Here is a 16,106-nt window from a genome sequence, read left to right as displayed (position 1 = left end):
GGGCTTGCCGGAGAGCTCTGAAAAGCAACTTGTGGGCTGAATTTAACCTTGCATTAGGCTCTAAGATCCAGCACAACAGAAATATGGAATAGATCCACGGGACCGGGGGGACCTCAGCATCAAACCCCAAATGTCGCTGCTGAAGGAGAGTTCCTTAGTGGTGTTTTTCCCAGCTGAGTTCAGAGCCAAGAGCTGGCCTGTTGCTGCTGGGGACACTGTGAATCAGTGAGGGCAGAACCAATGTTTCCCTCAGAGGACCTCAGTGGGGACTGCTAGAGTGACTTGTTGCAACGATTCAGCCGGAATTAGACGCAAAGGAACTCAAATTCTGCTGTTTCCATTCATGTTACTGCCACCTGAAGGTCTTCTATGTACCTCACACCAACTGCACATAAGTGGAGAGATACATAATATATTTATTATAATATACATATATTACATATTCCCCTAAATCCCTATCTTAAATAGGTCATTTGTGTCTACTTCATAGATAAGGCTCGAAAAACCAGCTGGATTTAGTGTCTCAGAGCAAGGGGGTCACAAGACCAAAGGGAAACCCCAGGCTTCCCTGTCCGGATTCTTGGCTTTTTGTTTTGAACCACACCATCCTTCACTCGTGGAGTTTTATGAAATGGCTAAAAACTGCATCTATTCAACTGGGCAAAGGTTAATCACCAGCGGTTAGTTCTGACTTGTATGAACACTGGTTCTGGAAGATCATTCTGATCTGATTTGGGCTCCTTTCCATGGCAAAGCTACATTCAAATCCATGTAATGATTTGCTCCGTCCATGTCATTACAAGTATAAAAAACTTATGTGACTATTTCTCCCAGAAAATACCCCACAAATTAATGCGACTTGCACAGGATTCACTACAAAATCGGGCATCACTGAGAGTGATGTGTCCTCATTCCCGGACAGCTTTCACGAGCCTCTGCATATCCAAGGAAACATTCCTAAAGCCCTGCTGGGTCCCATGACATCCCAGTTCCCTCCAGCGGGAAATCAGATCCTGTAAACAGTAACAGGGACAGTAGTGAATCTCTTTGGCCTCCTGAGGCCCCAACTTCTTCGTCTGGAAATAAAGATCTTAAGGAGAGGACATTCACCCTCCCTCCTTCAGGAGCTGCAAAAGAAATTCCTCTTGAAATTGAAAAAGAAAAAAAAAGTTCACATAAATAAAGATATTCAAAACCTTAATGTAAAAAATATCAGAGCTTCTAAGTAGAACCACACGCCCCAAGGCAGAGCCAGACAAGTCCCTGACTGAGGAGAGAATGACAGCCCCCGTGGACAGCGTCGGACCGTCAGGCTGCCGCTCGCCTCCATCCTTTGGGCCAGAGGAACAGAGCACGAGGGTGACGAGGAGGGGCCATTGACCGCAGTCAGCCCAGCGCAGCCACCAAGACACCCCGGCCGAGAGGGACGCACGATAGTGCAGACTGAGTCCAGATTCAAGCCTCACAGGAAGCTGGCACCATGCATCTGTGCGTTTTTTGACGAATGAGACGAACCCATCCCCTTCTTTGCTTTAGTCGGCTTGACGTGAAGGTTCTGTCATTGGCATCCGAGACGTTCTGCCCAACATGGGATTAACCTCACGCTGTAGAGTCTCTGCTCCCAGAGTGGTCGAGTGTGTGTCTCTTCATTCAGGCGGTCAGCACTCTGGAGCCGAACCTGTACCCAGGCTGAGGGCAACAGCTCGTGCAGGAACACCTTCCTTACACTAAAGCAGGAAACAGGCATCGTACAGGCCAAATTTCCACCTGGGCAGGTGTGCGGGAGAGGAGCCTTAGGAAGGGGAGAGCCGTGCGTGCTCTCTGCCATAATCCCAGGGTCCAAAACAAGGCCATGCAGAGAGGTGTCATGTAGATAGTAACCGAGCTCCGCTAAGGCTAAGGACAGTGGTTCTTGGAGCTCAAAGGAATCTTAAAATGTACCTGGTTCCACCTTTTCCCTCACGGATGCACAAACCAAGGCCGAGCTGCCTTCTCTCAAGGTACACAACTAAACCCAAGACTACCATACAAAGCTTCAAGAAAGAAAGTGCTCTAACATTCAGGCTTGTCAAAAAGAAAAAAGAAAAGAAAGAATTTGCCGTGTCAGAAAATAGGGTATTTCCAGTTATTAGAATGACAGACAGAGGTCAGCTCACCGTCTGTCACAGATTCCTGTGAGGGGCAGGAGGCTGGAATGGCTGACCCAAGCTTCCTTTCAAGTCGAAGAGCCAACGGGAACTCTCTCTTACTAAAGTCTTTCCGGGGGCACAGGGAATACTAGCTTCTTCCGTAGGGTGAAGGCAGGTTGGGGCATCTGCTTCCATTTTCCTTTACTGTCTGCTTTTTGACTCACATCATGGTTGACAGCGGTGAGGATGGACAAGATATCTTCATTTCTGCAGGCAGATAAGGAAAAAATATTTGCAATCAGGAGACAGAAATCACATCCTAGGAAGGTCCTAGAAAGAACCCTAAAGCATGGGGCTTCTTCCTAGCTTAACAGGGCAAGATTCTAACCGGCATCCTGCCACATATAAAGCAATGCCTATTTCAAAGTTGAAAAAAGAAATGCTAAATTATATGAAGTTTTCGGCTCTACATTTAGTATTTAAGAACACTATCACAGTCACATCTTGCATTTTCATACTTTAAGATTTTATTTATTTATGAGAGAAAGCAAGGAGAGGGAGAAAGAGAGAGAGCGAGCACACGCAGGGGAGCGACAGGCAGAGGCAGAGGGAGAAGCAGGCTCCCTGCTGAGTATGGAGCCCAATGTGGGGCTCGATCCCAGGACCCTGGGATCATGACTTGAGTCAAAGGCAGATGTTTAACCGACCGAGTCACTCAGGCGCCCTTTTTTTCTTGTCTCTTTTTTTCTTAATAGCAATCTACACCCAATGAGGGGGTTGAACTCATGGCCTTGAGATCAAGAGTCTCATGTACTTCTCATTGAGCCAGCCAGGAGCCTCACACACTACATTTTAAGGCACTTGGTCCACAGAGGAAGTCTGTATATAGTTATATGTATTCTTCCACATTTCTCCTCCAAGCTGGTGGATATATATAGAGAGACAGATGATACGTAGATAGATGTTAGATAGATAGATAGACAGACAGACAGACAGACATAAGGATGGATAGGGGGTGATAGAGAGAGACCCCACTATTAAGAATGCCCTCTCTGGGGGGGCCTGGGTGGCTCAGTCGGTTAAATGTCTGCCTTTGGCTCAGGTCATGATCCCAGGGCCCCAGGATCGAGTCCCCCGTTGGGCTACCTGCTCAGTGGGGAGTCTGCTTAGATTTCTCTCTCCTTCTCCCTCTGCCCCTCCCTCTGTTCATGCCCCCCCCACACACACACACATAAATAAATAAAATCTTTTTTAAAAGTTCCACTGCAAGTTCAGAGGAAAAGGCCCACTTCCTGCTGGGAGGAGGAGACACCCCAGAGGAGGTGGCTTTTGAGCCTGGGCTTGTAGGATATTTAGCGTTTCCCAAAATGTTCCAGGGCTGGGCCATTCGTATCCCTGGAAGCAAAGCACAGGCTCTGGAGATAGAGCTCAGGGGTGAATCATGGCTCCATCCCTTGGTGACTGCGCGGCCGCAGGCAAGGCGGCTTACCTCACGCTACATTCCCCGTGCCTCAGTGTTCCCAGCTCTAAACTGCGGACTCTGACAGGACCCATTTTAGGGGCTGCATGAGAAGAAACCAGGTGACTTCCAGCACACAGAACCCTGGCCACTATACGCCACTGACCATCCTTTTTACTGTCATTAGTATTACTACTACTTCTCGCACAGTTGCTACTTTCAGGTGGGAATGCTGGCCCTGCCCTGTTCTCAGTCCTCACATCCTGTCTCCCACCAGCTGGGCCCCCCTCCCTGACTCGTTCTGCGGCTGACTCCTTCCTGTCACTCGGTCTCACTTACAAGATCACCTCTACCGGGGCGCCTGGGTGGCTCAGAGGGTTAAAGCCTCTGCCTTCAGCTCAGGTCATGATCCCAGGGTCCTGGGATAGAGTCCCGCATCTGGCTCTCTGCTCAGCGGGGAGCCTGCTTCCCTTCCTGCCTCTCTGCCTGTGATTATTGTGATCTCTGTCTGTCAAATAAATAAATAAAATATTTTAAAAAAAAAAATCACCTCTACCAAGAAGCCTTGCTCAACGGAGAAAGACAACTATCATATGATCTCCCTGATACGAGGAAGTGGTGATGCAACATGGGGGCTTAAGTGGGTAGGAGAAGAATAAATGAAACAAGATGGGATTGGGAGGGAGACAAACCATTAAGTGACTCTTAATCTCACAAAACAAACTGAGGGTTGCTGGGGGTAGGGGGTTTGGGAGAAGGGGGTGGGGTTGTGGACATGGGGGAGGGTATGTGCTGTGGTGAGTGTTGTGAAGTGTATAAACCTGGTGATTCACAGACCTGTACCCCTGGGGATTAAAATATATTATATGTTTATAAAAAAAAATTAAAAATTTAAAAAAGCTCAAGAAGCTCGCTACTCCATTCTCCATCTTATCTTCTCTGCTTTCTCCACAGTAGATATCTCTTCCTGAAGTTATCTTATTAATTTAAATAGTCATTGCCTTCCTTTTTTTTTTTAAGAATTTTTTTTTTATTTATTTGAGAGAGAAAAGAGAGGAAGGGGCAGAAGGAGAGAGAGTCTGAAGCAGACTCCCCACTCAGCACGGAGCCCAGCACGGGGCTCCATCCCGTGACCCTGAGATCACGACCTGAGCCGAGACCAACAGTCGGTTACTTTACCCACTGAGCCACCCAGGGGCCCCTCCCTCACTTAGGTTTTCATTATCTCTGTTCCTCTCAGCAGACAGTAAGCTCCATGAAGAGAGTCTGTCTCCCTCGTTCATAACCGTACCCCAAGTTCCTAGCTCAGTACTCAGTAGAGTAGGCATATAGTAAGACCTTGATAAATACTGCCCTGTCCCTGAAGTCACAGGACATTGGTCTTCAGTGACTATGGTGGGGATGGAGGGAAGAGCAAAGAAGAAAGAAAAACTAAAGGTGAGTCAAGATTCCAATTCTGAGGGGCGCCTGGGTGGCTCAGTGGGTTAAGCCTCTGCCTTCGGCTCGGGTCATGATCTCAGGGTCCTGGGATCGAGCCCCACATCGGGCTCTCTGCTCAGCGGGGAGCCTGCTTCCCCCTCTCTCTATGCCTGCCTCTCTGCCTACTTGTGATCTCTGTCAAATAAATAAATAAAATATTAAAGAAAAAAAAGATTCCAATTCTGAGTTTCTAGTTCCGAATTCCCAAAAGAGCACAGTGACCGTTCCTAGAAATGGAGATTCAGGAGCAGGAGGCTGCTGGGGAGGGTCGAGCAGATCAACACAGGACTAGGCATACTGAGTATGAGCTCCAAGGGCCACATGAGGCCGGGATGTGTGGCATGCTGCGACAAAGCAGCTTCCAGGGACAGCTTAAGCTGCCAAGTACTATAGAGGGAGAGAATAGGGTCCAGGTGCTAAACCACAGTGAAGGTCCATTTCCAGAGTAGCAGGTAGGAAACATGGGGCAGACCCAGAAGGAAAGCTGTCAGAGTGGCGGCAGATCAAAGGTATTATAATGCAGAAGGCAACACGGAGGCACTCAGTAGATATGAGTCACTCACAAACGAACAAATGAAAGACCCTCCTACTTTTACTCACACTGTTCCCTCTGCCCAGCATGCCTCTCATCCCAGTTAGGTACCTGTCATCTCTAGAAGCTTTCCCTGATCCTTCAAATCTGGGTGAGGTCCTAGTTCTGTGTGTCCCCGTAACACCTATGCTTTAGAATGTGCGTTGGCCACAGGGAAGGCTCTTCCCCCCATTTATTCTTTCTATCCCTCTAGACCGTGAGCAACTTGAGGGCAGGGACTGTATTTTTTATTTTTTGGTTTTTTAAAATTCTGTATCTTCCTTTCCAGTTATATGCTGGTGCTCAAGCCAGGTTTGTTGGATGGATAGATGTCTGGATGGACGCATGGATGAATGGATGGACAGATGGATGAACGGATGATGGATGATGAGTGGATCAATGGATGGACAGACGGATGGCTGCATGGGTGGGTGTGTGAACAGACAGACGAATGGACAGATAAAGAGGCAGGTGGACGGAACAACTCCGAACTCTCACCTTGGGACCAAGCTCCTCAGATGATGACACAGAGACTGGATATACCAACTGCCGTCCACCACATGCCGAAGGGCCAGGTAGCCAGGGACGGTGGCCAGGCCGAGAAGAAAGTCCGCCTCATTGGGAATACTCTTCTGAAGGGAAGGGGCCACATGCTCAGGATTTACAGCATCTGCTTCAATGTATACAGGAGGTTGTATCTCTTCCCCCTGGCAGGCCTGGATGAAAAAGAGTTTGGGCTTATGAGCCAGACTGGGACATTTCTGGGCTGTGAAGTGAGACGTGATTTCCTGAATGGGAACAAGGATCTCATCCGAAGAGTAGACAGCTCCGTATTTCCCATGGCTCAGAACACAGAACACGAAGCAGTCTCCGTCAGCATGGCCTGGATGGCACTTGTATTCCTGCAGAACCTCGTCCAGACGTCCTTTGGTCACGTTGTCATACACACATACGCTGAACCCAAGCCACTCAAACACATGCTTCAAGTGCTCTGTAAAAAAAAAAAAGAGGAGAGAAAGGGGAAATGATGAAATGAAATCGAGTGGAATGAAATAAAACGAAGGGACGAAACAATGTGGGTAGTTTTATAAAACTGCACAGCAAAGAGCCTGAAGCTTGGAGTTCTTTGTTTCCATAAGAATAAAATTTTACAACTTACCACCTGCCCCTTTATAGTACCCATGGGGCTACTGCAATGGTCCTGAGAGTAAGCAGAAGCACGGGTTTCACCCTATGTCCCAGATAAGGAAGCCAAGGCCCGGGACTCTCCCACAGTCACCAAGGGGTTCGTGGAGGAGCCAGGGCTCAAAAAGGTTTTCTCCAGCAGACACACCATGCTTTCCCCCCAGCCATGGAGTCCTACGTGGTCAGGGGCTCTTGTGTCTTTCAGCAGGTTGGTGACACCCCTGCTATGGTCCAGATGTTTGTAGCCCATTTAAAGATGCTCAACATCGCTCAGCATCAGGGAAATAGAAATTGAAACCACACTGAGATACGATCTCGCACCTGTCAAAATGGCTAAAACACAAGAAAAAGACAAACTGGCGAGGATGCGGAGAACGGGGAGCCCTCCTACCCTGTTGGTGGGGATGCAAACCGGGGCGCCACTCTGCAGAACAGCATGGAGCTTCCTCAAAATGTTAGAAATAGAACTACCCTGGGTCGCCTGGAGGGGCTCAGTCGGTTAAGCATCTGCCTTCGGCTCAGGTCTTGATCCCAGGGTCCTGGAATCAGAGTCCCACATTGGATTCTCTGCTCAGCAGGGAGTCTGCTTCTCTCTCTACCCCTCCCCCTGCTCCTACTCTCTCTCGCGCTCTCGCTCTCTCAAATAAATAAATAAATAAATAAGGACCACCCTATGATCCAGCAATTGCACTACTGGGTATTTACCCAAAGAAGACAAAAATACAGATTCAAAGAGATACATGTACCCCAATGTTCATAGCAGCGTTATCAACTATAGCCAAACAATAGAGAGAATCCAAATGTCCATCAGCTGAAGAATGGATAACAAAGATGGGGGGGGTGTGCGCGCACACGCCCATATATACACGCAATGGAATATTACTCAGCCATCAAAAAGAATGAAATCTTGCCATTTGCAACAACACGGATGGAGCTAGAAGGTATGATACTAAGTGAAGACAGTCAGAGAAAGATAAATACCATTTGATCTCACTTATAGGTGGAATTTAAGAAAGAAAACAGATGAACATAAGGGAAGGGAGAAAAGAAAAAAAGGAGAGAGGGAAACAAGCCATAGGAAACTCTTAACACTAGAGAATAAACTGAGGGTTGGCGGAAGGAGGTGGGCGGGGGATGGGGAGATGGGAGATGGGAGGGCATTTGTTATGGTGAGCACTGGGTGGGGGTTTTTTGGTTTTGTTTTTAAAGATTTTATTCATTTATTTATTTGAGTGAGAGAGCATGAGAGGAGAGAAGGTCAGAGGGAGAAGCGGACTCCCTGCTGAGCTGGGAGCCTGATTCGAGACTCGGTCCTGGGACCCCGGGATCACAACCTGAGCCAAAGGCAGTCGCTTAACCAACTGAGCCACTCAGGTGCCCCTGAGCACCAGGTGTTGTATGTAAGTGATGAACCACTAAATTCTACTCCAGAAACCAATACTGCACTGTATGTTAATTACCTAAGATTTAAATTACAAAAAGTCTGTGTCCCCCAAAATTCATAGGTTCAAATCCTAACCCCCAAGGTTAGGGGATGAGGAAGCGGGGCCTTTGGGAGGTGATGAAGTTGTGAAGGTAGAGCCCACAGGAAGACTCCAGAAAGCTCTCTCACCCCTTCTTGCCAAGTGAGGTTGCAGCACAAAGACTGCCATCTACGAAGCAGGCTCTCACCGGGCATCAAAATGTCAGAGCCTTGATCTTGGACTTCCCAGCCTCCAGAACTGTTAGAAATAAATGTTCATTGTTTATAAGCCATCTCATTTATGGTATTTCGTTAGTGCAGCCCAGGTGAACTATGGCACCAGGGACATACAAGAGGCCAGAGACATTTACAATATTTATAATATCACCCTTACATTTAAATGGAAGATTAAAAGTACAGAATGAAAATGTGAAAATAAAAAAGTGATTGTAAGATCCCCAACTTGCATTTGATAAACTATTCCAGAGGTTCTTACCAGCGTCTTTATCAGTCCCTGGTCTGTCGTTCATTGAGGTAAATGTGTGGTTATTGACAACCACACAGTGGCCTCTATGTTTCCGATTCATCCTGTACACACCTGTCTCCTTGAAAGAAGAAGAGACAGAACCGCTTATTAGGAAATCCGCATTTTAAGGGTTCCATGTTTCTAACCAGCCAAGCCAACTATCAGTACCAAAGGCTGAGCACTCTCCAGGGTTCTGATCCTGGCCTGGAATTAATCACGTAAGTCTACGGGAGAATGCCAGATACTGATTAAAATTCAGACTTCATTTGGTTTGACCCCAGACTGTCAACTAGCACGTCAAATAACAGAATATGTGTTTTAACTTTGGCAAATCAAGAGCTTATGCAAAACATCTTCCTTCCCGGATCAGCCAAGTGAAGAAAGAGTAAGTAAGGATCTAACGAGATAACAAATCTATCAGATGCTTATCACTTGTCCGCTGCTAAGATCCTGGAGTAGTCTGACTCCTCTGAAAAGGGAGAGATCACAGTGAGAAGTTGGAATACACGCCATGATGTTCGAAGGCTGTCCACTTAACAGCCTGTGACGACAGATAAGCTGAGCGGGCTTCGTGGGTGGGGTGGGCTCTGTGCCGCTAACATGATCTCCTAAAAACATGGCATGTCTCTGATCCAAGCAGAAAAGAATCAGCTTCAGTCGACAGAAAAGAAAATTCCACCCGGAAGTAATTCAAAGGCTCTATGGGGCTGTGATGGTGACAGCACTGCCTCCACGGCCAAAGGTGAACTCACAAAGACAGGAAGAACAGTGACGGGCACAGCCCTGAGCCCTCAGAGTTATTAAGGGATGGACCCTCGGGTAGAGAAGACCCGAAGAAACCCTCTAAAACCTGTTTCAGAAGGGAGAGCGCTGGCAGATGCTCCCAACATCTCCGTGGAGACCAGGTTGCTCTGTCGCCTGGAAAGGGAAGTTCTCAGACTCTTCAAATATCTGTCCCCAAACATTTAGATTTCCTGACAGAGGATGGGCTGGGAGTCGAGATCCCATGAATCCACTCAAGTGTTTCCAGTCGAAAGTTTGGGTGGAAGCCAGCATGGATACCGAGAAGCTGCTCGAACACCAAGAAGTTCAGAAAGAGGGGAGGCGAGGGAAGTGCAGAGACCCAGGCTGGGCAGGTCGAAAATCAGTCCACAGCCCAGGGATTAGTAGAGTCACATCTTGGGCACTGGCTAAGCATTGCACTGTTTTGAAGTGTTCCTGGAACCTCCTTGGTTCCTCTAAATAAGAATCCGCCCAAGAGATGAGGCCAGTGACGGGTTGTCACATGACAGGACAGGAAAATGAAACTTGAAGCTTTTCTTCTCCCACACCCTGCAAGTTTTGAGTAGAATCCGGCAAGCTCTGCCCCGTCCTCTGGGGCCAGGGTTAGTTATTAACTACAGTTGAGGGTCAGTCCTCGGTGCACAGCTCAGGCTGCATGAATTCAGTTTCCCTGAACCATAGAACACACCAGAAGGGAGCCAACCTGTGCTTGTACAGAGCACCTACGAACTCCTCCTCACATTAGGAGAAGGTAATGCTCCAGGGATATCCCAACTTCCAAACCACAGAATTGCAAAACTGAAAGAAACTTTCACTTTTCAGAGAAGGGACGCCATTGTCTGACCTCCTGGAGCTAGACAGAGGGAGAGCTGGGTCTTCGGAGGGGGGAGCCTTGGAGTCAGATTGCTGGGTTCAGACCCCAGCTTCAGTCCTTTCCAGTTGTAGGACCTTTGAGGAAAGTACTAGACCTCTTGAGTCTCCACTTCCTCATCATTAAGCGATAATCACCATGGGACCTGTCTCCAGGGGACTAAAGGATTCAATGAGGTAAGCCCTAGAAAGTTCTTATCAGGGCTGGCACATGACAAGTTCTCAGTAATGGTAACTCCCATCGAGACTGTACCATGCAATCTCCTGCTTAGGCAGAAAGCAGAAATTCCTAGGAAAGCCAAGGGTTTGGACTCTGAAGTTTACATTTCCAGAAAAAATAAAATAAAACAAAATAAAAAATAGCCTCTGATCATCAGTACATATCACAGAGAGACTACCCCAAAAACCTGTTCATAAGCCATTCAGCCCTGTAGCCGATTCTGGAATATCTTCCCTGAGATCATGGTTTTGGGGCAAGGATTCAAGGCACTAAAGACACCAAGGACCTCTCTCCCTCTGAAAAACACAAAGCAGCATCTGGAGCCACATGCCAGATGTTTCCACGGAGTCAGCATCCTGCTCTGTCATGCAGGCCTGTGGGTCTCAGCCCTAGTAGGGTTTTCCATCCCTCATTCCAGAGGGTGAGTTCATTGTGAGGGGTGGACAGAGAGCAATCGCCTGCATGCCCCACATGTTACTGCGCAAGGTCTCAGACCCAAACCCACCCTGCCCCCACCCCATCCTCCGCAGAAAAGCCTGAATTGACTTAAGAAAGGATTCCTCGACTCATTTGTTAACTCTCTCCCAAGTCACCTCACATTGCTTGGTATATATCGGATGTTTCTATTCCTGCCATTCTGATCCAACTTACATGAAGTGTATTAGAAACACCTACCATTACTCTTTGAAGGCTGATCTTGCCGGGAACCCTTCTGTTCAGGAAAACAGGAAATGAATGAGACGCAGGAAATCTACAGCTAGGACGAAGGCCTAAAAGCCGGACTCGATGCAGAGAAGGAAGGATACCTTATCCCCAGCCCCAGAAAAGGTCAGCAGCGGGTGAAAAAAAGTGAGTCGATGCTCTTGCTTTCAAAGGAGGGGGTTCACAAAGACACGGTGCCCAAAATACGATGTACGGCACATGGACAAGGATATGTATTCACTGCAGTATTTGGAACAACTAAAGACTAGAGAGAAGCCGAATGTCCAGCAGTAGAAAGTGCAGGAGAGAGCTGTGGTCCATCCGCACAGTGCACACTTATCCACGAGAGACTATCATGTGAAGAAAGTGAAGCAAGGAGTAGTATTTTCATGGGCTAAGGAAGGGGAGACATGGTTGGTTTTGTTTTGTTTTGTTTTTGTTTTTGTTTTTTTTCAGAAGTAACAGTAAGATAACTTAAAAAAACAAAAGGCAATCTTGGGGAGGGGAGGGGGGGCAGGAATAAAATGTAGCCTCTTAGGAGTTTAGGCTCCTGACAGTTTTGCCCTAAGTCCTATGTCATATTCTCGATCTGGCTCAGTGAGTTAAGCCTCTGCCTTCGGCTGGGTCATGATCTCAGGGTCCCCTGAGGATCGAGCCCTGCATCAGTCTCTCTGCTCAGCGGGGAGCCTGCTTCCCGCCCCTCACCGCCTGCCTCTCTACCTACTTGTAATCTCTCTGTCAAATAAATAAATAAGATCTTTAAAAAAAAAAAATCAATCATTAGATACAAAATGGAAACACACTGAGGGCCCTCACCGTTGGTGTGTGATCTTCCCCACCCACTCCACCCCAAGCCCCTTGCCCTCAGCCTGCAACAGAAACCCCAGAGGTGCTCTGGGGAGGGGCCAACGCTGTCACTGGCCGTGTGGTGGGCAGCTAGGAGACTGTCTGAGGTGACCGGCAAGTCACCCCCAAGTCTCTCGGGCTGCCTCCCTCCTGGAGCCCTCCGGGCTTTTGGCTGCAAGAGGGGAATTTAGCTTCAAGCCAGACCGGAGAGCTGCAAGCCTCCCTCCCAGACTGCACAATACCAGAATCCCCCGACTCTGAGGGACAAAACTGCAAAAAAACTCAGTTTCACTTTCCAAAACACGTCCGGCCATTCTTTCTCCAATCCGCGTTTTCCTTCCTGAAAAATACGAGAGTTTCTCTCGGCCACATCCGGGGCCAAACAGGCTGCTTACTGGCCTTGCCCACTTGGTTGTGAAAGCCCTGAATGGACTTTCTGGGATTCGGGGCAACACAGATGCTGCCCCAGGTTCTGTCCCAGGTTTTCTGAATTTGTCTCCTGCCTTGTGCTCATAAAATCAGCCAGAACAGGGACGAGAGACAAGCTTTAATGTCTGCCTGGCTAATTTCTCTGACAATGTCACCCCTTCTGCTGACACCCCCAAATCTCTGTGTCAGAGAGGAAGGAGTGACCTGTGGCCTGGCCACATTCACGCTTCTTTCCACTGTTTACAAATAATAAGGGTCCAATAAAGCCTTAAAAGGAAGCTGTTGTTAGGTCTCAACAGAGAGATGTGCCTCCCCAAGAAGATCCTATGCCACATGCAAAAATAGTGATTTGGGGGCACCTGGGTGGCTCAGTGGGTTAAGCCACTGCCTTCGACTCAGGTCATGATCTCAGGGTCCTGGGATCAAGTCCCGCATGGGGCTCTCTGCTCAGCAGGGGGCCTGCTTCCTCCTCTCTCTCTGCCTACTTGTGATCTCTCTGTGTCAAATAAATAAATAAAATCTTTAAAAAAAAATAGTGATTTGGTTTTTTAATGTTCAAGTCATTAATTGGGGGATGTTATTGAAATACACTGATTTGGTTTTTAACGTTAAATTCATCGATTAGGGGATGTGATGCCTTCATTAAATGCAATGGTTGGCAGTGCTCTTTTACATAAGAAAACCGGCCAGGTGCAATTGAAACTTGGTATGAGTCACCAAGTTCCATTTTATCCAGGGGCAGGAATGCCTAGATAATTTTTAAGACACCTTTCAACCCCGAGAGTCTAGGAAAAGGTCTGTAATGTGAGGTGCTGCCTCTCCCAGCACCTCCAACACTCCCAGCTCCAACGTGGGCTAGCTCCCTTCATCATGCTGACGCCAGAGTCCAAAGTCAGCAAAACAGCTGCATTTTAGATACCAAGGTTGAGCCACACCCTTACAAACGACTGAATCTCTAAGGCAAACAGCAAAGTCCTGTGCGTGCATGCGTGTGTGTGTTTTCTACACTCACATAAGTATCTGAGCATACACAAAACTAGTTGAAAAAGTAGGTGGGAAGAAGGATTAAATTTCGTGAGCAGAATAAAAACTTCTGGGGGAGAAAGGAGAGCTCTTATAAAGTGGAGAAAATACTAGAATTTGAAAATCATTGCTTTGCAACCACCAAGGTAAATACTGACTCACACCAGAACCACCAATGGATACTCAATCTAGCAGAAATCCTTTTTTTTTTTTTTTAAAGATTTTATTTATTTGACAGAGATCACAAGAAGGCAGAAAGGCAAGCAGGGGTGGAAGAAGCAGGCTCCCCACTGAGCAGAGAGTCTGATGCGGGGCTCGATCCCAGGACCCTGAGATCATGACCCCAGCTGAAGGCAGAGGCTTAACCCACTGAGCCACACAGGTACCCCAATCTAGCAGAAATTCCAAATGCTGAGTGGGATATTTCTATGGTCTCAAAATGTCTCCCCACCACTTGCTTATTAGTTGCAAGGGAAAATTAGTAGCTATAAAAAACTAACTGTACACAGAAGAAATCAGACAACTTCTTGACCAAATAATCAAAATGGGGTGGGGGCAGATGGACACCACTGCCTCCAGATGAGACGGGTGCATCATTTAGGTAATATCCTGGGGAGAATATATAGCTTGAAACAAATCATGGGCAAACCACACACCAAAAATGAGGAAAATTCCTTTTTTTTTAAATAAAAGATGGTAGTGGGAATGACTGTATTCTTCAAAAATGTTAATGTCATAAAGAAAAATTGTAGAAATGTTTAAGATTAAGGGAGACTACAGAGACATGATAATACCATAATGATCCCAGATGAATTACATACTAGAGGGGAAAAAAGTTACAAAGGATATTACTGGATAACAGACAAAATTGGAACATGGCACCTGAATGTGATGAAAATATTGTATTAAGTAAACCTTCCTGGCATCAAGAACTATACTACAGTTTTGTACAAAAATATCCTTATTCTTAGGATATAACGCCAGAAAGTATTCAGCAGTAAAAAGCCATGATGTGGGCAAGTTACTCAAAAAGTTTGGAAAAAAATTATGTGTTTACATAAATAGATGACAGAGAAAGAGAAAGCACACAAAGGTTAAGGCACATGGGGTAAAAGTCAACAACAGGTAGGCAAATCTGGTAAAACTGTATACATAGTGTCCTTAGTCACATTCTTTCAACGTTTCCATATGATTGAAATTATTTCCAAATTTAAAGGTTAAAAATGGTCAATGTAAAAATATGAAATCATGGAAGACATAAAGAGGCTATCAAAGAATTTTTTAAAGAATAAAAAACGGGCACCTGGGTGGCTCAGTGGGTTAAGCCTCTGCCTTCAGCTCAGGTCATGATCCCAGGGTTCTGAGATCGAGCCCCACATCAGGCTCTCTGCTTAGCAGGGAGCCTGCTTCCTCCTCTCTCTCTGCCTGCCTCTCTGCCTACTTGTGATCTCTTGTCTGTCAAATAAATAAATAAAATCATAAAAAAAAAAGAATAAAAAAGAAAACTTCCACAAACCACCCAATTAAAAAATTGGCGAAGGGCTTGAACACACATTTCTCCAAGAAAGATAATACAAATGGTCACCAAGCACACGTAAAGCCGCTCAACATCACTAATCATTAAGGAAATGCAAATGAAAACTACCGTGAGAGACCATCTCACACCCACGAGGATGGCGACCATTAAAAGAAGAAGAGCACGTGTTGGCGAGGATGTGGAGCAACTGGAACGCTTATGCACTACTGGCAGAAATGGGAAAAAATGCTGCTGCTGTGAGAAACGGTATGGCGGTTCCTCAAAAACTCAAATAGAGGGGCCCCTGGGTGGCTTCCTCATTAGGCGTCTGCCTCCGGCTCAGGTCATGATCCCGGGGGGTCCTGGGATCCAGCCCCACTTCGGGCTCCCTGCTCGGCAGGAAGCCTGCTTCTGCCCCTCCAGCTTCCCCTGCTTGTGTTCCCTCACTCACTGTCTCTCTCTCTCTCTCTGGCAAATAAACATATAAAATCTTTTTTTAAAAAATGATATAGAGAATTACCATATGATCCAGCAATTCCACTTCTAGGTATGTACACACGAGAACAGAGAGCACGATCTCGAAGAGATATGTGCACGCGCATGTCCACAGCAGCATTATTCACAAGAGCCAAAAGATGGAAGCAACCCACATGTTCAGCGAAGGATGAAGGGATGAACAAAACACAGCACAGACGCACAATGAAATATGAGTCCGCCTTAAAAAGGAAGAAAATTCTGACATGGATGAACTATAATGAGGACATTATAGGAAGTGAAATACGCCAATCACAAAAAGACAAATACTGTATGAATTCACTCCTACGAGGTAAACAGAGTAGCCAAATTTAGAGAGATAAAAAGTTGAAGGCTGTTCCCCAGGGGCTGGTGGGGGGCGGGGATGGGGAG

The 16,106-nt window shown here is 46.9% G+C and overlaps 1 protein-coding gene across 2 annotated transcripts in view; it reads right to left on the bottom strand.

The window, feature by feature from the left end:
* Positions 1-434: 434 nt before the first annotated feature.
* Positions 435-16,106, bottom strand: part of CASP10 (caspase 10) — a 31,278-nt gene continuing 15,606 nt past the window's right edge. Inside the window, exons 6-9 of one of the 2 annotated variants that reach the window (XM_032354420.1) lie at positions 15,721-15,777; positions 8,782-8,890; positions 6,137-6,629; positions 435-2,396 (exon numbers count right to left, since the gene is read on the bottom strand). In XM_032354420.1, the coding sequence (XP_032210311.1) occupies positions 2,249-2,396; positions 6,137-6,629; positions 8,782-8,890; positions 15,721-15,777 (807 nt within the window). In that variant the 3' untranslated portion in view covers positions 435-2,248. The remainder of the gene's footprint in view (positions 2,397-6,136; positions 6,630-8,781; positions 8,891-15,720; positions 15,778-16,106) is intronic. The other variant, XM_032354421.1, reaches the window with a different exon arrangement.

This window comes from Mustela erminea, chromosome 8 (assembly GCF_009829155.1).
Source record: "Mustela erminea isolate mMusErm1 chromosome 8, mMusErm1.Pri, whole genome shotgun sequence".
Taxonomy (NCBI): domain Eukaryota; kingdom Metazoa; phylum Chordata; class Mammalia; order Carnivora; family Mustelidae; genus Mustela; species Mustela erminea.
The sequence above is the reverse complement of the archived record's forward strand: the minus strand, read 5'-3'. Positions and strand labels throughout refer to the sequence as shown.